Source organism: Podarcis liolepis (assembly GCF_965112155.1).
Source record: "Podarcis liolepis genome assembly, chromosome: 16".
NCBI lineage: Eukaryota > Metazoa > Chordata > Lepidosauria > Squamata > Lacertidae > Podarcis > Podarcis liolepis.
This window is the reverse complement of record NC_139567.1, coordinates 13,975,237-13,998,798: the sequence shown is the minus strand read 5'-3', so window position 1 is coordinate 13,998,798 and position 23,562 is coordinate 13,975,237. Positions and strand designations below refer to the sequence as shown.

At 42.9% G+C, this 23,562-nt stretch overlaps 1 protein-coding gene across 20 annotated transcripts in view; it reads right to left on the bottom strand.

The window, feature by feature from the left end:
• The window catches only part of ST3GAL4 (ST3 beta-galactoside alpha-2,3-sialyltransferase 4), a 185,116-nt gene that overhangs the window by 64,106 nt on the left and 97,448 nt on the right, over nucleotides 1–23,562 (bottom strand). For 4 of the 20 annotated variants that reach the window (XM_083480685.1, XM_083480684.1, XM_083480690.1 and 1 more), the window contains 2 exons: nucleotides 21,772–21,898; nucleotides 20,080–20,154 (listed from right to left, as the gene is read on the bottom strand). Coding sequence is in view for 11 of the 20 variants with exons in the window: in XM_083480688.1 (XP_083336814.1) it covers nucleotides 946–1,005 (60 nt within the window). In the remaining 9 variants the exon portion in view is untranslated. Of the gene's footprint in view, nucleotides 1–945; nucleotides 1,149–10,447; nucleotides 10,545–11,976; nucleotides 12,136–14,709; nucleotides 15,552–17,502; nucleotides 17,580–20,070; nucleotides 20,155–21,771; nucleotides 21,899–23,562 lie in introns of those variants that run through there. The other 16 variants (XM_083480700.1, XM_083480699.1, XM_083480693.1 and 13 more) reach the window with 12 other exon arrangements.

The window sequence follows — 23,562 nt, the reverse complement described above, 5'->3', positions numbered from 1 at the left end:
TGCAATGCACTCTACGTGGGGCAACCTTTGAAGGTGACTCGGAAACTACAACTAATCCAGAATGCGGCAGCTAGACTGGTGACTGGGGGCGGCCGCCGAGACCATATAACACCGGTCTTGAAAGACCTACATTGGCTCCCAGTTCGTTTCCGAGCACAATTCAAAGTGTTGGTGCTGACCTTTAAAGCCCTAAACGGCCTCGGTCCAGTATACCTGAAGGAGCGTCTCCACCCCCATCATTCTGCCCGGACGCTGAGGTCCAGCGCCGAGGGCCTTCTGGCGGTTCCCTCATTGCGAGAAGCAAAGCTACAGGGAACCAGGCAGAGGGCCTTCTCGGTAGTGGCGCCCGCCCTGTGGAACGCCCTTCCAGCAGATGTCAAAACGATAAACAACTACCTAACATTCAGAAGACATCTTAAGGCAGCCCTGTTCAGGGAAGTTTTTAACGTGTGATATTTTACTGTATTTTTGGTTTTTATGGAAGCCGCCCAGAGTGGCTGGGGACACCCAGCCAGATGGGCGGGGTATAAATAATATATTATTATTATTATTATTATTATTATTAAAAATACAAATATTATACCTAACAAACAGCAACAAAGACAACAAGGCACAGATTTTGGTGCCACCACCAACAAAGCTCTCTCTCCTTGGTTGCCACCTGCCTTGCTTCCAGTTGTGGGGGTGCCCAGAGAGGTGTCCCAAATGTACAACTCAGCATATGAGTGGATAAATACTGCAGTGTGTGGATGCAAGTGAAAATCTTACAACGTGTTGATTCTCATTCAATTCCACCCCCTTATGAAATCAGATCTGATTGCCTATTAAATTAAATATGCCTATGGGGTTGTCCTTGCCCTGCTCCCCACAGTTCTAGTACAGTCATGCTTACCACAGCCACATGAGCAAGAATACAGATTACAGAGCACATCAGCAAACACTTACCATACCATCAGAGATGCATGGGGAAGGGCCCTTTGCCATTATATTCTCATTCTTATACATGCCCAATTTTTTTAAAAAAACCCTTTTAGCATGTATTTTAAAGACTGCAAGTTAGCAAACTCAGCTACAGCATTGCAGAAGTTGACTTTGATGGGAGAGTTCAGCTCTATGGCAAGTGTCCTTTCCCCTTGTTGAACTAGAATTGTAGGAGGGGAGAAAGGGGACGTGCCGGCTCAGTCAGTTCCCTCCGTCACGTCCCTAGCACTGTCCCAGGTTTCCTGCACTGGTTGGAGAGCAAATGTCTGCAACAGGGAAAAATGCAGCACTTCTGGAGAATCCCCACCCAGTTTAGAACCTTGAACATATGGGTTCTGAATCACACTGGAAGTTCTTCAAGGTAAAAGAGTTTCCATGCTGCAGGTATCTGGCCTTCTAATGAGTAGAGGGCAGCAGGGTCAGCAGTGGGGCCATGAGGCACCCCCCTGCTAACCCCCCCCCCCATTGTACAAGAAGAATGATGTCTGGACAAGGCCAATGAAACCTAGTAAACTGGGTGTTTAACATCATGAAGCTGGAACTTAGGATTCAAAATATGCAGCCGGTTTTTTAAAAGCCAGAATCACAATGAAGATGCGCAGTCCACTTTCTACTTCTGTCCACAGTGACTGAGGTGTCAGACAATTCGCAACATTGCACACCATTGCAAACACCCTTCATGCGGCTTGAGCGCTGGTTAGCTAAAGGGAAGTCCTCTTTCTGCATATAACTGTTAGTTCTCTTTCTGCACAAAACTGCTCCATTATGGGGAAGCCTTGCTCCTCTTTTCTCTTGCATTCTGGGAAGCCTTGCTTGTAGGCTTTTCTCTGCTTTGCACACACTGTACGAACCTGCTCTTCATGCCTAGCTGACCACATCTACAGAACTTGATTGTTATATTGTTTCATGCTATGATCAATCATTAGTAACAGACATCCTAAGCTCATGGAAAACAAACTGTACCTGCTCTTCATGCCTAGCTGACCACATCTACAGAACTTGATTGTTATATTGTTTCATGTTATGATCAATCATTAGTAATTGTTTGTGCCATATTAATCTCTAGTTACAATTTAATTAGGAGGCTTCATGCCTGTCTAGTTATAGCTCCGATTCTCAGCCTTTAATGTATCAGTAATAAATGATCATATGTAAATCCCACCTCTCGCATGTAATTCCCGCCTTAGTACTTATGTTAACCAATCACAAGTTTCTTTGTGTATGTATCAACCAATCAGCCACAGGCCCACCTGTGGCAATGCTTGCAATGTTCAATAAAATAGGCTCCCATGGCCCGCCCTGACAGACACCTCATGTTATACCTGCCTCTCTCGTCTCCCGTGATTTTTCATTCCTACATCTGGTGACCCCGACGTGCCAGATCCCTTCACGCAGCCTCATACTTCACTTGACTGGAGAAGTCTTAGCCGGCTACACCGTGAGTATGTACAAATAGTGTGATCAATGGACTGCAATGCAATAAAATCAATTTTATTTGTAAATCACGCAAGCCGGCTTGGCTGGAGGTTTCTCACTATTAGCATTGAAACCACGTGACTTCAAATGCACTCAGCAAAAGAAGCCAAACCGCAACCCATGATCTATGCACGGCAATGAGAGTTTAGAAATCTGGAAAAATCTTTGACAATTAGGATCAAAGTGTATGTTGTAGAAATGCATGGCGGCGGCTGATCACATGTAGGTTATGCATCTCTCAGGTAATGTCTAGCAAAAGACATTACCCAAAATGGCTTTCACCATTTCTCTACCTGTGCTCAAATTCACTGTCCATTGCATAGAGCAGGTGGAATAGAGATACATATAGAGATACACACATATATTAATGAGTGACATGGGCCACCAACAACCACGTGTCCTTTGTCATGTCTTGTTAGGGCCTAAAAAGCAACCAAATAGCCATTTAGTGCATTATCACAGTTCTGAGATGCTGAACACCCACACCATCGGGGTGACGCAGCGGACAGGGAACATGGGAACACAGCTCTCAGACTTTTTCCAGAACAGGAGCAATTATGTTATCTGCCTGAGTACTCCCGACAACCTGATAATGTGGCTTTAAAAATGTTTCTAATAGATTAGCACAGGGGAAATCAGAGAATGAGAAAAACAAACAGAAGCGGCATACTAGCAGCTTCAAGGCTAACTCTTTACTGGAAGATTATTGCCATTTCTTCTTTTTAAAATTGCTTTATTGTTGTTGTTGTTTCTTTTTAAGTAGCACTGCCCCATAACAGAAATCCCAATGTATACATATGCATAATATGCAGAATTCTGTTCCGACTGGGTACACCATTCTGAAATCTCAGTCTTCAAGGTAGATATTGTTACAAAACAAATGACAGGATTATAATATTAAGATCTGATGGAATCCTTGGAAAGGATTTATTGAGCTGGACTGTAAATGGAAATAATGAAAAAAAATTAAAAAATCAAGAACTACTTTTGGAGTTTTTGAGTGACAAAATATTAATTTGTGGTGCCTGAGAAGAATTATGTCTGGCAGACTGATAAGCACCTATATATGATATGATATAGCTAGATGGTATCTTACTAGTGAATGCTTTGAATACAGTGGACGCTCAGGTTGCAAACGTGATCCGTCCGGGAGGCACATTTGCAACCCACAGCGTACGCAACCTGCAGTGCCGTGTCTGCGCATGTGCGGGTAGCGATCCGGTGCTTCTGCGCATGTGGAAAGCATGCTTTAGCACTACTGCGCATGCGCCGAAACCCAGAAGTAACCTGTTCCGGTACTTCCGGGTTCGGCATGGTGCGCAAACCGAAAATGTGCAACCTGAAGTATCTGTAACCCGAAGTATTATATATATAATTGGCGGATAGAGAATTGGAAGCTCCTCTTTCTTCTTTGTTTTTCTTTCTATCTCTTGATCTTTCTTTATTTTGGCTTTTGTAAAATTTATTTTCTTTAGATTACTTTGACTTCTATTGTATTTTTATGTTGCAATAAATTTTCAATAGAAATTTTTTTATATATGAGAAAGATATCAAATCTGCAGATTAAACCAAAAGTCTCACTACACTTGGCCAATAAAACATGCATAGAGGTCAACACATGAATACAGAATTGGCTGACGGGAACAGTGAAAGAGAAGCTCGTCTTGTCTTTGATGGGTACATTTTGATAATCAAAGATCTCTGCATTTGCAAGTGGGAACAGGAGAGTATATGTCAGGGTTTGCTGTGAATCTGTGCAATATCTAGGACTGTTAACTGCTGGGTCTTGCCTTCATTTTTAAACAGAGTTTTGAAGAAACAGCAGAGGGGAATATATGTTGCTAGAAATAAGATACAGTGGTACCCCGCAAGACGAATGCCTCGCAAGACGGAAAACCCGCAAGACGAAAGGGTTTTCTATTTTGGAGGCGCTTCGCAAGACGAATTTCCCTATGGGCTTGCTTCGCAAGACGAAAGCCCATAGGGAAATCTCCGGGGACCTGTTTTAAATTGCTGGCGGTCGGGAGCAAAGACTTTCGCCCACAGCCGGCGGGGGGCAAAAGTCTTTGCTCCCCCCGCCTGCCTTCCCGGGACAGCGGAGACTTCTCCGCTGCCCCGGGCGATCTTAAAATGCTGGCGGGCGGGAGCGAAGCGTTCGCTGCCGACCCCCAGCATTTTAAAATCTCCCCGGGACAGCAGAGAAGCAGCCCCCTGCGACCCTCTCCCGGCTGGAGAGGTGACGTGCGCCTATGGCAGGAGCCTCTATAGGCGCGCGTCACCTCTCCAGCTGGGAGAGCGCGCGCGGGGCTAAAGCAGAGAAGCAGCCCCCTGCGACCCTCTCCCGGCTGGAGAGGTGACGCGCGCCTATGGCAGGAGCCTCCATAAAAAAGAAAAGCCCTTGTCCCCCCCCCCCCAGCCTTCAGAAGAGGTCGGGGGACAGACTGTCCCCGGACCTGGTCTGAAGGCGGTTTCCCTAGGAACGCATTAATTGATTTTCAATGCATTCCTATGGGAAACCGTGCATCGCAAGACGAAAAACTCGCAAGAAGAAAAAACTTGCAGAACGAATTAATTTCGTCTTGCGAGGCACCACTGTAGATAAAAGGGAGAGCAGAGCATTACTTATAGCCTCCAGCTGTCAAAAACCACTGCAACACAAGTTTTCTGTGCACAAGGCTGAGACACAGGATGTGTAGAGAGAGAAAACACAGGTATGAATAACTATTTAGGTGCAATAGTCTGTCTTCTCGCTCTCTGTCTCATTTCATATTCTCTCATCCAAACCACTGAATGATTTAACTACAGCCTGTCCTCAAAATCAGCATGAGCCTTTCTTACCAGTCCACCAGTCTACATGTTTTGCTTTGATTACCTTCCTCTGATCAAAGAGACACTGGCAAGCCAGTTTGAGCGAGACAATCTTTTTGAGTTCCCTAATCTCTCAATGAAGGAGTGATTGGAGAAAAAATACCATGCGGTACACAAGGGTGAACTCAGGAACCGTGGAGAGGAAATAAGAGTAGAGGAAATTTTTAGGCTGAAATGAAGGAACGGGGCCTCCCGCTGCCACTGTGCCGTTGCTGCACGATTTCTGTTCTTATCCTGAAGAAAAGTTCTTAACCTGAGGTAATATTTCTGGGTTAGTGGAGTCTGTAACCTGAAGCATATGTAACCCGAGGTACCACTGTACTTTGCTGCCCAGAGCTTTAATACATGATCACTTTCACACATTTGGCAGAGAGAGAGAGATAGGGAAAGAGAAGCAGAGATACAGGACAAACTGCATCTCGTATGAAATCAATGTAGGATGTAGCATTTTACATTGACATACGGGGCAGTCCTGTATTATACAGGACAAGTGGCAACCCCAGTCATAGTGAGACCATCCTGTGTTCTAGTTTTACACTCACTCCAAGCTGATTTTTGTGCCAGAAAGTTATGCCTCCTCAAATAACAGGCTCCCTCAAACAACAACACCTGTGCAGATCAAACCCTAAGTCAAACCTATACACACAGGATAATGCAGACGGGGATGAGGATGAGAGCGTAGAGCCAATTGCAGCTGAGGAGTGGATCCCAGTTTCCAGTGCTATTCCACATAAAAATAAGTCCCCCATAAAAAGAAAAGCTTACAACATTCACCTTTGCTGGATGTCCATGATGTCAGGTTATGAGCGAGAACATTTTTTGCTCTGTCCATTTTCCCCATACCATGTATAACTCCATACACTTTTATCATGTTGCCTCTCTAAATTGAAAAGCCCCAAATGTTGTCATCTGTCCTCAAAGGGGAGTTGTTCCACACGCTTGATCACTTTGGTTGCCTTTTTTGGAACTTCTTCCAGCTCTACAATATCCTTTTTCGAGGTGAGGTGATAGGAACCGTGAACTTTATTCCAATTTTGGTCAGACAATAAATTTGTGTAACAGCTGGGATAGCTCTCTTGGTAAAGCACGAGACTCTTATCTCAAGGCCATGGGTTCGAGAACCACACTGGGCAAAAGATCCCTGCATTGCAGGGTTGGACTAGATGACCCTCATGGTCCTTTCCAACTCTACAGTTCTATGATTCTACTGGTAGTTTTATTTTCAGTTCCTTTCCTAACGATCCCGAGCATATAATTCACCTTTTCCTCAGCTGCCGCACATTGATACCACCTCCATCCTTGACATTCAGAACTGAAAGTTTAACCCCAGCCTGAGAAACAAGGTAACGGAAGCAAGAAAAGCTCTGCTGATCCGCAGGCCTGACTGGCAAGGTCCTTACCTTGTGGAGATTGATATCAACAAAGGGTGTTTCTTTCCTGGCCATATTACATTACAGGTTTGATGTATCTACACCTGTCTACGAAAAAAGTGTAGGATTACAGATTGTTTTTTTCTCAGCCAACACAAGTTTTTAAAAGCCACAGTGTCTCTAAGACAGCTTCCCTGAGACTGAAAAAGTAACATCAAATGAAGCCAGATATAGGAGGCATTTCAAGGTTTAAAATGAATGGAAGCCTTCCAAAAAAATATTTCTATGTAAAGATGAAAGGGTTGGGCAGATCGCTTAGGGAAAGATTTGTTTTTGGAAATGTGCCGGGCTGGGGTGAGGAGTATGTACAACATATGCAAATAGACACACTATAAAAAAAAAATATTCCAGCTCCATTAAGGGATCGAACTATGTCCTGTAACAATGATAAAATAATTATGATGAACTCTGCAAAGAGCATTCTAACTTCACATTTCTGATTTATTCACCAGCACTTGGAAAGGTTCCAAGCATTGTGACATTTTACTATGTTGCAATAAAACATGCGTCATTAGGTCACTTGTGGATTTACCCAGGGCAGCAGCTAACACAAACGGCATTTGGTCTATTAATTATATGACTCAAATTATTTTAAAGCTTGACATTTGTTACAGACATATATATATATATATAGCACTGTAAGTCATCCTGACATCCTGTTTCATTAAAAAAAAGAAATTCTATAGGGCTGTACTGCCCAGTAATGAGCAAACTTAATTTCGCTGAGTGATGACAAATAACAATACGTCATACTTACCAATGTGGTTTGGCTACTCCACCAGTAAGCTGTTCTCCTGAACCTGAGCTCATTCTTAACAGCACATTTGGAATCCATTACCCAATAGGGATCCATTACTGACTAATGTTGTGGGGGCTGTTATGTGACCTCCCCACAACACTTATGTGAGGGGAACATGCTGGCTAGTTACAGCCCACACTACATGGCTTCCAAGTGCATTAGAAGAGACTCTATGCACATATCTATGTATAAGTGCATGGATTTTCTCTACCTGAGGGCAGATCCTGGCTCAATCAGAGTCGTATCCCCCCATCCCGCACAGCATTACAGGTAAACATGAACAGCTCCTTCCAATGTGCTCTGAACATGCAGAGCTAGGCACTATAGCCCCAAACACCATCCTTACGCATTCCTTCAGCATGGGTGCAGTGTCATCTGAAACACACAGGAGCCAAATTCACTCAGTAGGGAAACTTTTCTTGAACTTCTGAGCACTTACATCTCCAAATTAATGCCACTACCTTCACAGCAATGTTTTTTTTTGCAGGGAGTAACTAATTCCTTGAGTGATAGCTCCACAATTTAGTGATACCAGCTTTTAGCCTAACTTAAGCTATCTACCCATCACCAAGATGCAAGAGCCTGCCAGTGAGTAGGAAGACATCATTCTTCCCCTGACCCTCTGAATATATTTCAGTGTTACAGTCCCGCAAGTGTAGTATTATCAGCTAATGAAGAGGACCCTTATTTATTTCTGATATATATATCCCACCCTTCAATAACAACTTAGCACTCTTAGGGTAGCTTGAAAGCGTCTTTCAAAATACAAATATTATACCTAACAAACAGCAACAAAGACAACAAGGCACATGATAAAGCACAGATTTTGGTGCCACCACCAACAAAGCTCTCTCTCCTTGGTTGCCACCTGCCTTGCTTCCAGTTGTGGGGGTGCCCAGAGAGGTGTCCCAAATGTACAACTCAGCATATGAGTGGATAAATACTGCAGTGTGTGGATGCAAGTGAAAATCTTACAACGTGTTGATTCTCATTCAATTCCACCCCCTTATGAAATCAGATCTGATTGCCTATTAAATTAAATATGCCTATGGGGCTGTCCTTGCCCTGCTCCCCACAGTTCTAGTACAGTCATGCTTACCACAGCCACATGAGCAAGAATACAGATTACAGAGCACATCAGCAAACACTTACCATACCATCAGAGATGCATGGGGAAGGGCCCTTTGCCATTATATTCTCATTCTTATACATGCCCAATTTTTTAAAAAAAACCCTTTTAGCATGTATTTTAAAGACTGCAAATTAGCAAACTCAGCTACAACAGTGCAGAAGTTGACTTTGATGGGAGAGTTCAGCTTTATGGCAAGTGTCCTTTCCCCTTGTTGAACTAGAATTCTAGGAGGGGAGAAAGGGGACGTGCTGGCTCAGTCAGTTCCCTCCGTCACGTCCCTAGCACTGTCCCAGGTTTCCTGCACTGGTTGGAGAGCAAATGTCTGCAACAGGGAAAAATGCAGCACTTCTGGAGAATCCCCACCCTGTTTAGAACCTTGAACATATGAGTTCTGAATCACACTGGAAGTTCTCCAAGGTAAAAGAGTTTCCATGCTGCAGGTATCTGGCCTTCTAATGAGTAGAGGGCAGCAGGGTCAGCAGTGGGGCCATGAGGCACACCCCTGCTAGCCCCCCCCCCCATTGTACAAGAAGAATGATGTCTGGACAAGGCCAATGAAACCTAGTAAACTGGGTGTTCAACATCATGAAGCTGGAACTTAGCATGCAAAATATGCAGCCGGTTTTTTAAAAGCCAGAATCACAATGAAGATGCGCAGTCCACTTTCTACTTCTGTCCACAGTGACTGAGGTGTCAGACAATTCGCAACATTGCACACCATTGCAAACACCCTTCATGCGGCTTGAGCGCCGGTTAGCAAAATCCTGTGATGTCTTAAAATATCCCAAGCAGGTCCTGAAACTGGTATAAGAAATGTGTGCCTATGAACATCATCTCATGGTCCCTGCAGCCTATTTTGTTACCCGAAATGTTTACAAACAGCTGACTGGTTCATGCTGGCAAAGTGTGGGAGAGCTGTTAAAGGGCACTCCAAAAATACAAAACTCTAGTAGCAAGATGTCAGGATGAGTGTTATGCAGTAATTTCAACAGTGCACATTACAATATACTGGACATTATTCCCTTTATTTGAACCTGTGGTCACATCAGCACATGATTTCGGGGAAAGAGATTTGTGTAATCAAGCAAATAGGCTTTGCAAATAGCATTTTCCATGAGACTGAGTCGTAGCTAGGAGTGGCAGAAATTATATCTAGAAACCCTTCCAGAGAACATGTTCACTTCATAATAATAACAAATATCTAGAGAGATATCAATCAAGTCATGACTGCAGTTCATTTTTACAGCCCAGTGAGTTTGACTGATTCATTGCATGCACTGAAAGAAGAAGAAAGGACATGTTACTTAAGTGCTAAGAAGCACTGTTGTAAAGAGGGAAAAACTTCTAAAGATAAACAGAGCAAGCTCTTGCTGGCAAGTACTAATTCAGCTGTTGTCTAAATGACACTGAAAGATGGGTTTCAAAGGGAAATGTTCATTTAGCAGGAAACTGGCATAGATTTAATGGAAAAAGTAGGGCTCCAAGGTTTGCTCTCAGAAATATGTCAAGCACAGACAACACAAGGATGTTGTATAATGGTTGATTATGGGGAGCAAGCACACGCCTCAAACTTCCTGCACCAAACTGCCCAGCGTCACTATACACTTGTCCGTAAGGATTTGATAGCATGTGTGCAGTTCCTGGGTTAGAAATCTGGGCCGGTTTTTAATGACACATATAAGCCACACCCATGTGCAAAATTGTGCAGAACCACCTATCTTGAACACAAATTACCTCCTGGAAAAATGTGCAACTTCTTACCTCAAGAGCACTGTGCTTTTCTTCTGTCTCTTCCATTCTTTCAAATGTTATCCTTCGGATTATAAATTATAACAGCGGAATGTCAAGGTGGCAGCTCCTGTTTGATTAATTAGGCTTTTTAAAATTTATCTGTTTATTTAAAACACACACACACACACGACTTCACCAACACCACCATATAAGTTGCATGTCAGAACCAGACCTCTATTGGGGTTTTGTTTGGATGAAGTCACCATCCCTTCCTACAACGTCAAGACGAGCCAAATTCAAAGAACAAAAATATTAATATTTTTGCATATTTTTTTTTAATGAAGTGGCGGACACTTTAATTCTATATTGCCATCTTGCTTCCTTAAGGGTACAAGCAAGGGCAGAATGAGACATGGTGACATTTATTTGTTGCTCTGCTTGGGGTTTTTTTGGTGGAGGGAACCATGGGATAGGAATTCAAACTACAGTGAGATGGAGTGCCAGCACGTCTTCTCCCAAATAATACACAGTGCCTCCTGGCCTATCAGCCTCCATGATTCCAGAATGGGGGGGGGGGAGAGACTAATGGACAGCTTCACAGAGAAGTGGGGGAACAAACCTAGGACTCATTTAACAGTCAGGAAAATAGAGGACGCAAAGCAAGAGGAACAACTCAGGTAGGTATATAATTTAAAGTCCCTTTCAAGCTACGCAGTGAACTTAACTGGGTCACTGAGCAAAGTGTGCTGTTTCTACAAGCTGCCAGCATGAGTCCATATCAGGCCCCTTCTATAGAGGGGTTGGGGGCTTTAACCCTATGGTCCCAATCCATATTGAGGAGCCTATTACTGCAATCTGCATTGCAAAACAAAAACAAAAACCAAGGTTCAATCTGTTTCAGCCACTGTATGGGAGGGGCATTTAAATAAAGCCCCACCCTACCCTAGCACTAGAGTCCCAATATGGACCCCCCACATGCACACCACTGGCCATTCGTGTTTGCGTGTGTGAAACTATACTTAATATGAGAACAATGGAATTAAAGGCACAATTAATGCTTGTGAGGCGTGCTTTTAGCGTAGTGCCTAAATTTTTAATCTTAATCTTAAATTTTGCTTTTGAATTGCCAATATTTGTCCTTGTGAGCTGTGAATTGTGTTATATTACTTGTGGCTTGTACGAGACCGCTATTTTATTTGATTTGTTTTGTGTGTTGTGCTTTATGATGGGCGTAAAGCCGAATAAACATTTTGATTGATTGTGAGGCGTGGAGGCCGCTGCCCGCAAGGCCCTTTCCACCTGGCCTAGGGGGGCCAGGCCCACACTCACCCATCCCCACTGAAGAGGCTCCTCATGAGGCTGGAGGAACATAGCCCGGCTAATGTTTATTGATTTTAATATGCTGTAAACCGCTTTGAGATTTTTATTAAAAATATAAAGCGGTATAGAAATTAAAACAAACAAACAAACAAACAAAAATATGGACTAACCCCAAGCAAACAGGAAATGCAATCTAATAGCCAAGTTTGACACAAGAGAGCATTCAGAGTCTGGCAGACCTGACATAGTCCTGGGATACACGCTGGTGTAAGCTTTGGCTCGGCCATACACCCTGGCAGGGTACTGAATGGGCACAGCTGTGTGATGGAGGGCTGTCTGCTGAGGGCTTGAAGGGCCCTGCCCTTGCCTCTCTCCACCTGGCTTGGGGTGGGGCCTGACAGGTTTCACAAGGCCTGCAGCTGCTGCTCAGCAGAGAGGGCTCCTCTATTAAATTGTTTTTTTTTAATTTTTATCTGTATTGTTTTAAATTTTTATCTGTGTCAGCTGTGAGCCCTGGAAGGCCTGCACCCTGCCTTGCCGGCCTTTTCCCATCTGGCCTGGGAGAGTGGAGTGGTGACTGACTCCAGCTACAAAATCTGAGGCTGTCGAACAGATCCTTGGGCTGGAGTATTGTTTACGGGGGGGGGGGGGTTGAGAGAGCTTGTTGCTAATAAACATCCACAATTTTTTTAATAGAATAGAATATACGATAGACAAGGTAATGATATGTACCATTTTTAACATGCTGAGAAGAGGAATGTGCAAACAAACCAGAGAGGGGATCTGAGGGAAGTCTTTGTGGGGAGGAGAGGGAGGGATGGGGGGGGGAATAAAAAGGGGTAAAATAATGTACAGTAGTTGATTATTTGGATTGATAATTTGTTTTGTTGAAATTATCTAATAAAAATGTTTTTAAAAAGAGAGAGAGAGCATGTTGCTGTTATTGATATTTTTGTTGTTTTGGATCTTATGATTTATGTGGAAATTGTTTCCATTTGGTTGTACACTTTTTGATGTGTTTTATTTATTGTTTGGCTTCTGTTATGTTTGTAATTATGAAAATCTTGCCGTGTTGTAAGCCGCCTTCAGCATAGTTTCAGCTATGGAAAGGCGGCATACAAATAAAATGATGATGATGATACCCTCCCCATCATGATATTCTCTGGACAGCTCCTTCTCCCCCCTGTCCTGCAATCTCCCCAGTCTCTGTTCTCTGTCCAGTCTCCTCAGAATCCCCTCAGAACCCATCAGTTCCCTATTGCAGCTCCCAATAATAATAATAGTGATTTAATAATAGTAATTATTATTATTTATGACTTGTCCCCCACCCATCTGACTGGGCTGTCTCAGCCACTCTGGGTGGCTTCCAACAGAATATAACAAAAGACAATGGCTAATTAAATAGAAAAAAGTAAATAGCAGTTGTGACTGGCCTGATCTAGGCTACAACTGGGGGAAAGGGGTTAACTCCCCAGCAACCTGCCCTGCAAGCCCAGGTCCTGATCTGGATCAGACCTTTGTGCTTGCTATTCACTTTAAAAAACAAACAAAAAAACAAATTGCTAATTGTGTAAATGGCTTCCTATCTAGTTTCTACCCTAAATGTTGTAATACCCCATGAATAATAAGAAATTTGTATGGTAATCAAAGTATAAATATTCTACAAAACTAAAATACTGTAGGTAATTATTCTGTGACTCCCAAGAAGTGTCTAAGCACTCCTACAAAACTACAGTCGATGATAATTACATGGGTGAATCCATGAAAGAGGTGAGCTGGTTTAAAATGTGCTTCAGATATGTAGCATGTAGCAAATTTTGACACATGCATCAGGGTCCTATTAATAAGGTAATATTATAATATAATCTGGTAATATGCAGGTTATTGCCCTCTGAACACAGGGATATTGCATTTCTAGCTATTATGGCTATAAACAATGATAAATATACCTTCCACAAATATATCTAATTCATGCTAGTGATTGGCTGTCATAGCCTCTTTAAGCTATTAATGTTGCAGGTTAACTGTGAATTGGGTGAAGTGGTACTAATCCCCCCACTTTATGCTTATCTAAAATGTAATCCACAATAAGGCTGGGAGTATTTAAGTAATGTTCCCATAAGAACAGACTGAGTTTGCACACAATGTTAGTGCAAACATGCAGGCTCCTGTTGAGCAGATTGCAACCACTTTTCCAGCAACACATGTTAAACAGAATGTTATGCTGTTTTATTATTGCCCCTTGGACTGAAGGAATCCATTTGTATGAAGGGCACTTCTAAAATATTTTAAATAAATAGATATTCCCCTTTTTTGAGAAAGGAAGGATCAGCCAAAGATCCTGTATGGTCAAGATGACAGATCAGATCAGTGCCAAAAGTGAGATCCTTCTAATCAACAAAACTATAACAGAATCTCAACAGCTTGCAGGTAAGTTCACTTTCCTCTTCAGAAGGCTAGTCCGTGGGCTGCATTGCTCCCTCCCGTGTGCAATTTTACTTGATCTCTGAAAACTGTAACCAATGGTAATTTAGGCATGGTTGAGAAAAAATTGCTGAGGATAAGGAATAGAAAAGTTTTGTCAAGTAGACCAAAAAATCCCACATGTTCTGATACACTGCTTAACACGCAGTGCCCCCTATATACACATGCTCTGTAACTCTGACTCAACTGTCAGCTTGTACCAAGTTTTATTACAGAGCCTGACTGCTTGCCAATGGGTAGGGTTACAACTTACTCCCATGGATTCCAGACCTTCATCACAAGAAAAGTGACCGTTCTCCCGCCACAAGCTGGCCACCCTTTGTGACTACCAGCACTGTAATCTCAAACAAACAAGTTTCCCCTATTCCCAAGCAGCTACTAAAATGTCTTGTATCTGCCATAGTTTTCTGCACAAATCACTACCTTAACAAGACACCTCCCACACACTGCAAAAGGCCACTTTCACACAAAATTGGCTTCTGCCTTACCTGAGGTGTCTTAGCTGTGCTAATCTGCGTGCAGGTGATCTTTTCAGCGGTCCAGCTACACCTGCAGCCTGACTGCTTGCTGGATACCCCCTCCTTGTGTTTATCATAGTTACCTTGTTTACAGCTGCAACCTTTCCACTGGGAGTCAGCAACTGGGGAAAATTTCACAGCCGAGGGACGCACACACGTGCGCACACACACAACACACTCATAGCAGCACTGTAAAGGCTGCTTTTGGACACCACGTTTGCAATGGCTACAAAGATATGCTAATACAGGCAGTTATCTGACCAGGGATCTGTGGGTGTAGTAAGCCAAAGGCTGAAAACTTTAATTGATTAACTGGTGTGGTTAAATAAAGAAAGCTCTGAAACCTGCCCCTTGCAATTTGTTGGCAGCAGGGGTGGCCATAAGCAAAAAGCCACAAAGGTTTAAGGAAAAAATTGTGACATTAAAAGACTGCCTTCCCTGCAAGCCACAGGAACCCATGAGCTCTCACCCCTGTACACCAAATCAGATGGCCTTTAAAATAGTTTCTCCTTCTAACTCAAAGGTGAGGAACCTTTTGTCATCAGTGTAGGCTGGTGGTGCAGAGGCAAAAATGAGTGGAGCAACGAATGGAAATACTATCTTCGTACAGTAGGCTAGTTTCCGCTTACACTCGCACAGTGCTCTCTGCCTTTCATTCATTCAGGCAAGCAAGCAAGAGGCATTGTCAGACCGGAAGGACACATTCCAGCCAGGCAAAAACAGAAACAAAAACCCATTTATGCAAGATGCAAAACAGGGCCAGTCAGAGCTGGGGCCTGGGGAAGAGTCCCAAGGACAAGACAAAAGAGTTTGGAATGACACAATTGGCTCCTGGCTTGAGGTGCCCAACCCCTGTTAAAGCTCATGCATTAGCAGTGTTGGCATTTAAGTATTTGTGTCATTTTAAAAATGTGTTTTTAAAAAAACAACAACAGCAGCTTTGGTTCAAGATGAAGGTTAAGGCTGACAATTTCCAGCTGAGCTTCAGTAAATACGGAAATGGTAAAGTAAAGAACAAACTCCCATGCCACATCAGCAGCCAAGACTTTAGTACGGTCTTAAACATTACGCTTGCTTACAGATTAGATTCCATGCCCCCTCACATCTTGGTTATTCAGCTCAACAAGTGGAGGGGGGGACATCTAGGCAGAAATTCTACAGGTGCAGCTTCTTCTATCATTTGCAACAGCTCTTGTTATTTTTTTGAATAGTAAATTCACTGAGTTTTTGAGACACTTACAAATTGTAATAATAGCTTCTTTTTTAAAAACAACAACAACCCAAATCAGTATCTTTGTCTTCAGCACCTTCAAGTAAACAGCATCTGTTATCTAAGAACTTTAACAAAAAGGACTGAATTTAGAAGATATTTTCATAGATTTGCAAGCAAGCTTGAGTTAGGAAGAGAATTCTAGAGTCCCACTGCCCTCCTGAAATTAATTTAATCTTTATTTGCTACTTGCGCCACTTGCCTGGAGGTAACATAGAAGGGGGAATGAAAGCCACATCAACCAACAAGGGTTCCTCATCACATGCATGAACCTTTGCTATTCACTCTCAAGAAGCATTATTTAAGCTGACAGACTCTTTACTTCCTGTCCTGTGTCCAATGTATTAAAAATGGGTGTGCACATACCTGTTAACGGCTTTTGATGACAGCTGTGTCTATTTTCATGGGTGGATTTTCAAGCAGTGTAACATTGCAGAGCATGTGAACCAAGAAAAGCTCTGCCACCAAATTACCAAGAAAGGTGCACACATGCAGAGCAATTGAATCTCCTCAAGAGCCAAGGCAAAGCCATTCTTCTGATTCACACTGTAAACACCTTTTCATATGGTGAAGCTAACTTTTGCTTTGAGAACTTATCTTGCTGACAAGTGCCTTTTTTTTAACATGCACTTCTGGCATTCAACAGCCACACCTGTACCAATGTCCTCTGGCTCAAACGCCCTCGAGAAAAGAGCATGTTCACATATGCAAATGGCTTAGCTTGAATACACCCAGAATATCTTATCTAGCAGTGCTATAAAAGCTTTTAATTACTTCCCTCTCATATTAGGGTGGAGTACAGAAATACAGTGGGCGCTCAGGATGTGAACGTGATCCGTGTGGGGAGCACGTTCGCAACCTGCAGTGTCCGCAACCCGCAGTGCCGCATCTGCACACGTATGGGTTGCGATTCGGCGCTTCTGCACATGCGCAAAGCACGATTTAGTGCTTCTGCGCATGCGCGACCGCCAAAACCCGGAAGTAACCCATTCCGGTACTTCCGGGTTTTGGCACATCCATAACTTGAAAAAACACAACCTGAAGCATCTGTAGCCCGAGGTATAACTGTATAAGAACACAATAAAGCAGCATAAAAAAAACTGCACAGGGCTGTCAGCATAAAAAAGTCTTTGAAACTATGCAATATATGTAAGTTTAGGTGCTAATACCACAACTAATAATGCCCTACACCCAGTGCCAGATTTACATATAAGCTAAACAAGCTATAGCTTAGGGCCCCACTCTACTGGGGGCCCCCCAAAAAATTAAAGGGGGAAAAAACTGGATGTACATTTCCAAAATATAAGAAACAAATAAAATAAAACCTGCATACAGCAATAGTGTTTTGTGTTGTATAGGGTCCTATTCTGTTATGTGCAAATGGCTTTAGATACCTATTAGGTCCATAAATAGCATATAGCATATATTCAACACAAAAAAGCGACAATTTGTTGTTGACAAAGGACAGCTGGACATATAAAGGGCCCCATTACCTTCAGTAGCTTAGGGTCTCATCAAACCTAAATCAGCTGCAATTTTGCTCAGATGTTTCACACAGAGCCATCAAAAGAGTCACTAGGAGAGGACAGGGAGGAAACGAGCTACATTGGTGCCACTTATTCGGCAGAAGGAAAATTAAATATGCTTATTCTTGGACTGCATCTTAAAATACTTGGGATAAACAGCAGCACTTAGTTCAAGACTCATAACATTACTATTTTTTTTTAAGTTGGTTTTTTATTTTCTTGTTACAAAATCGTACACACATAAATAATGCAACATGACAAAAAAAATGGGTCACGGGCAGGGTAAAATACCAATAACTAACAAAATTTCGTGTTTTCAATGCATCCATAAGCATGCACCAAACGAAGGAATAAAAGTGTGTTTACTTTTTACCAACATGTTAGCTAAAAGGTGTTAAGTGGTAACAAAATAATCATTAAGTGATCGTTAATAAGGGTCATTGTTCCAACAGCAATATGTACCCATTACCATGCAATAAAGAAACCAAAAGGTATCATATGCCAAGTCAACATTGAATAGGCGGGTGTTTCAAGGATCTACATCGCAACAACACAGGAATGCTAATTCTGTGCCAAAGCTCTGAAGCGATAACAATCACATGTTGGAAGCTCTTGTTATTGGATTCCAAATACAACCCTAGTACTGATGTAAACACTAATAATCTCCCAAGCAGAGTTAGGATATTGGGAGCGTAAGCCAGGCTCACACAGATCTCCATTCTCTTACCTGTGCTAATTCCACCTTCCCTTCTCTCGTTAGGGTTAATTATGGTGCAGCATTACCTGAATGGGCACTAGCCATGGTTAGTGCAAGCCAGCAGCTTTGAACTCTGGTTTCAACCACTGGTTTAAAAGCCAACAATCCTAAATATTGCTGTAGATAGTGCAGCATCACCATAACTACTAACTCCAGCAGCAAGCTTCCTATTTCCTAAGCATCGTTGCTGAGTCTGCAACAAGCTTCCAGCCTCATGACCATGGCTATGTCTGGATCAAGAGGTCAGAGCTTCAAGGCTACCTATTTCTAAGCACAAAACCTTTGTTTGCAAGTGTAAGTTGTGAATAAAGTTCTAATATTCTTACATTTAAACCCAGGACATTCCACAAACATTTTTTTCTTGCAACGCATGCTACTAATACTTTATTTATTTATATCCCACCCTTCCTCCCAAATGAGCCCAGGGTGGCAAATACACAGGTGATAAAACAATCAAAACATTTTAAAACAATGCCAATACAGACTGGGAATGATCTCTACTTTAAAATGCTTGCTGAAAGAGGAAGGTCTTTATTAGGTGCTGGAAAAAACAACTGAGGTGGTGCCTATCCAATCTTTAACAGGAGTATCAGACATATACTTTAAAAAGTAGTCTAAAATGCTACTGTTTTTAAAATCCAATGACGTGAATACTAAGGGATGTGAAGATACCTGAATAACCACTGACCACTTTAAAAAGACAACAACTGGTACAATAGAGAAGAGAAGAGACCAAGCTGTTAGGAAGTTCCTGGTTTAGAAATCACTTCTGCTATGAACTCACTACGTAGCCTTAAGCAAGCTGTTCTTTCCTCTTCCAGCCTCAATCCCTCAATCTGTAAAATGGGCACAGTAAGGGATAAACTCTGTAAGGCAGCTGAGATGTCAGATTTGATCTCCTGGGTCTCTTTTAATTTTGGCAAATAGCAACTTCCAAGAGTGCGCGGAGGGAATCCCCATCCCCACTAATATTTGCCACAGTGTGGGAAACCTCTATGTACGCAGCCTGCATATGTACATTTCTCTAGCAGGGAGAAGAAGCATGGAGAGGGACTCTTTTGCCATCAACCTGGCTCCAAATTAAGCAAGGAAGGACACAACATTCATTGTCTTCTGGTTTCTAACGTTCAAGCTGTGAATGCTGCTCTTTAAGTAGTGAAAACAGCACCACCCACCAACCAAGTGGAAGGTACGAGCACTCTTGGTGAAAACCCCAAGGCTTGCAGGGTGGGGGGGAGACTCTTAAGGGGGGGGGTAAAACAACCCCATGAGGGCTGGTTTTTGGGGAGGGGATTAGAATGGAGTTGAATGGAATCCTGAACAGGAGCTGTATATGCACCATACATCTAGGGCATGCTTAAAACACATTGCTTCCCCCAAAGAATCCTGGGAACTGTTGTTCACCACTTACACAGTTACAAATCTCAGCACCCTTAACAAACTACAGTTCCCAGAATTCTTTAGGGGGTGGGGAGTCATGTCCTATAAATGTAGGACACTTTTATTGCGGTTCCCACTTAGTACGTGTTAATTCCAAACAGGGTCCCAACTGGCTTTAAGAAACCTGGCTATATTTGCAATGGAGAGACACTTGGTTATCACCTCAGTACAGCGAAATATATGACACAGAGGTGAACTGTGATCTGCTTCCAAAGCACACCACATGCCCATCGTAGAGAGAAATAAAATTGGGAGAGAGAAACACATTGCTGTCCCATTTCACACGTCTCCATGCTTCCTAATCACCTTCGAGCTACCATATAACGCAACTTTAAAACTTTACTTACTTACAGTCCTCTCCTTCCCAAACCAAGACAGCATCACCTCCATGGGCTGGGAATCTACAATCCCATTTTTTTTGTCTGTGGAGAAATAAACAAAGAAAAATGCAAATGAATTGGGCAGGCAGTAAAATACAGTAAATAAATGAAATGGGCAGCTGAGTGTTGCTTTAGGAATCTGCCTCATACTGAGTCAGAACCATTGGTCAATCTAGTTCAGCATTTCCTACACTGACTGGCAGCAGCTCTCCAGGGCTTCAAGCAAAAGTCTTTCTCCCAGTCCTACTGGGGGATGCCAGGGATTGAACCTACAACCTTCTGCATGCAAGTCAAATGTTCTACCACTAAGCTCCGTCCCTTAGCACAGTACACATTCAAGCTAAGGTTGAATTTACATAAACCTTTCAATAAGTCCTGGCGTTTGATGGCTTTTGGGGGGTTGCAACTGGACACAAGGAGAATACCCCTTTGTAGAAATGGGCTTAAACAAGTGGGGAGGAGGCAGAAGGGACAGGAAACACAAAGGAATCTGTGTTTCTTGTTTCTTCTTTTGTTTAAAACATTCCCAGAGAGGCTCCAGAAATGGAGACAGAACATGAATCTCACCACAGGTAGAAGAGTTTCTCATGGGTTAAGTCACAAATCTGGATAAAAGACAAAAGGATAGGTAACTGCTTGCCCAAACAGCCAGTTGCAATTCAACCCATGTTTTGTGATAACTCATATCCTGCCATGCTGAAAAGCTTGTGGGAACTGGTCTCAGCGTGCCACAAAAAAAATGAGAGAAGAGGGGGAAATTGGGATGCTTATGGAATTTGCACCTACCAGATTCTGACCTGGATTGAGAAGTTCTGCCACACAGCATAAGTTTACCAGAGCAGAGCTCAAGATGCCAGATTCCATAACTGTTGTAAGACCATGAGTAGAACCCACTGGATCAGACCAACAACCCCTCTTATCCAGCATCCTGTTCTCACAGTGGCTCAACAGATGCTCACGAGAAGCCCAAAAGCAGTACCTGAGAGCTTCAGCTCTCTAAGCATTAGCGTTCTGGGGCATCCTGCCTCTGACAGTGGACGTGGAAAATAGCCATCCTTGCTAGTAGCCCTTGATAGCCTGTAGACTGCACCCCAATAACCACTGTCTGTGTAGCACATTTTAAAGTATCAGCTATGATGACAACCTCTTCTTCAACCATTCCCTCTGAGGCCACTGTGCAATTAGCTGCAAAGACTGCATAAAGGATTTCTTTGTATTGTAAACAGGAATGTTTATATCCTGATAAGGCACTAAAACTCTACATAGCTGCAATCCTATCAGTCATCACTTGGCCTGGCCTCTGGAACAAGGGATATGGTGGTTTTAATCAGAGAATCACAGCTTTTGTTATACTTTGGTCCGCATGGTTGACTGGGGGAAAGGGTGAAAATAGCTTCTACTAGATGAACCAAGGAAGCAGTCAAGGTCTACATATATCTAGGTAGCCTACTGAGTCTCCCTGTCTATTCCTACCAATTCCAACTCAAAGAGCCACGGTGAAACCTTTCTCTCTGCGAGGTTTTTTTCCTGCCAACACCCTAGTAGACATCGTCCAGATGAGGCAGACAGGCAGACAACATTTAATAAAGCATATCCAATGCAGTTGTCATTGGAAATAAGTCCATTCATTCCAGTCACTACCAACAATGCTCTGCTTACCCCTCCTTGCACACTATGCAATGCAGTGGTGTCGAGCAGCTGCAGGACTCCTGATTTCTCCTTCCAGCTGGGCTAGTGGGAAACTTTGGGCAAGATTATTAGACTCTCTGTGCCTCAGGTTCCCCATCTGTAAAAGAAAAACAATAACAATGCTATGTAGTTCAAAGGGATGCTGCAAGGCTTCATTACGTACCGTAGTTGCTTCCAACTTCATTAGGAGGAAGCCATATTTTCACATACTCAGATGGCTATTACATTCGCTGCATACTTTGGAGTACATTAAACAGAAAGCAAATAAGATCTGCTTATTGCATGGGCACAGATCAGCTGTCATAAGGTGAAGAGGGGGGGAGTCAGCCTAGACTAATAACAGTGACACACTGACTGGGATTGCCACCCTTTCCAATGGGTCCTGCTCCATCTTGTTCCTTCAATAGCAGCCTGAGAATATTGTAGCCAAAACAGGACTACCAAGCGGGGGTGGGGGGGAGGAATATCAACATGCTAAAGGGAACTCCAAGGTTTGCAGAAGCATTAAAAAAGTGTTTAGAAAAACACACCTGAGGTGCAAAATAATGATTTAAAAGATTAAATAATTATTATTATTTTATAGTCCAATGAGGAAGGGGCATGTTCAATAACTACAAAATGTTAAGTGTGAACTGGTGAAAAGAAAAATGGAAAAGGGAGGTAGGGGAAGGAATGGAAAGGAGCATGTCCGCTTCCACAGGACCATGTGTCTTCTATCTATTTTCTTGGGGGGGGGGTATTTGTAGATTTTCAGGGGGGCAGCCAATTTGAAGAATTTTAAAGCGAGAGTGCCAAGAGTGCCCCCCCTCAAATAACCTTATTTAACAACAACAGCAAAGCCTTACCACAACTTCAAACATAGCGCGGCATTATTTCTAAACTCACACAGGCAACGGTCCGCCTTAATTATGACTAATTGATTCAACCAATAGGTTATAAACCTGGCTTGTCTGAACTAATCATAATTTATAATAAACCACAGTTTAGGATCCAGGCATAACACTAAACTGTGGCTAGTTGAAATTGGTAGCAAAAGTTTCCGATCTCCTTGCAGCCATGGCAGAGAGGGCACATACCTGAACAAGCATAAGAAACACACTAAAACCATAAGCTCGTGCTGCTTTAATTCTGTCAAAGGAGACCAAGGCGGAATGCCTGGTTTTGTTGGTTTGAAATGTTGTTTTAAAGGCGGAGGTATCGTTTTCATTTGTTTTTAAAGTTGTCAGCTACCTCAGAAGCTTTTAAGCAGAAAGGTGGATAGATTTAAAAACAACAAGGCTACCAACAATGTTTCCCGATACCTGAAAGAGGAGTCCTGCTCTCCCTCATGTCTACTGCTGAAGTTTACCCACAAGAACCTGCCGAAGTTTTATAATCTCTCCCCAACACCTTCTGAAGTGGGTGGTGGCAGGAGAAAGGGCCTTTTTCTGCTGCGGTGCGCCAGCTGTGGAACATTTTCCCCAAGGAGCCTTGCTAGGTACCACTCCCAGTTTTGTTCCAGGGCCAGCCAGCGAAGTCCTCCTTCTTCCACCCAGGCCTGATCAACTTTTTGGTCTCCTTACAATTTTGCTCTGACACTATGCCACACTGCTGTTGCTATTAGTTGATGTTTATAAAAACGTCAACTATTCTGAAAGTCCCCGGGCTTAATGTGTGATAAGTAGCTCACTCACCGCCCAGTGAATCACCGAGCTGCAACCAAAGAAAACAAGCATGCTCTCTCCAAATCCTGAGGAGAGAAGTGACACGGCTTCATGCAGA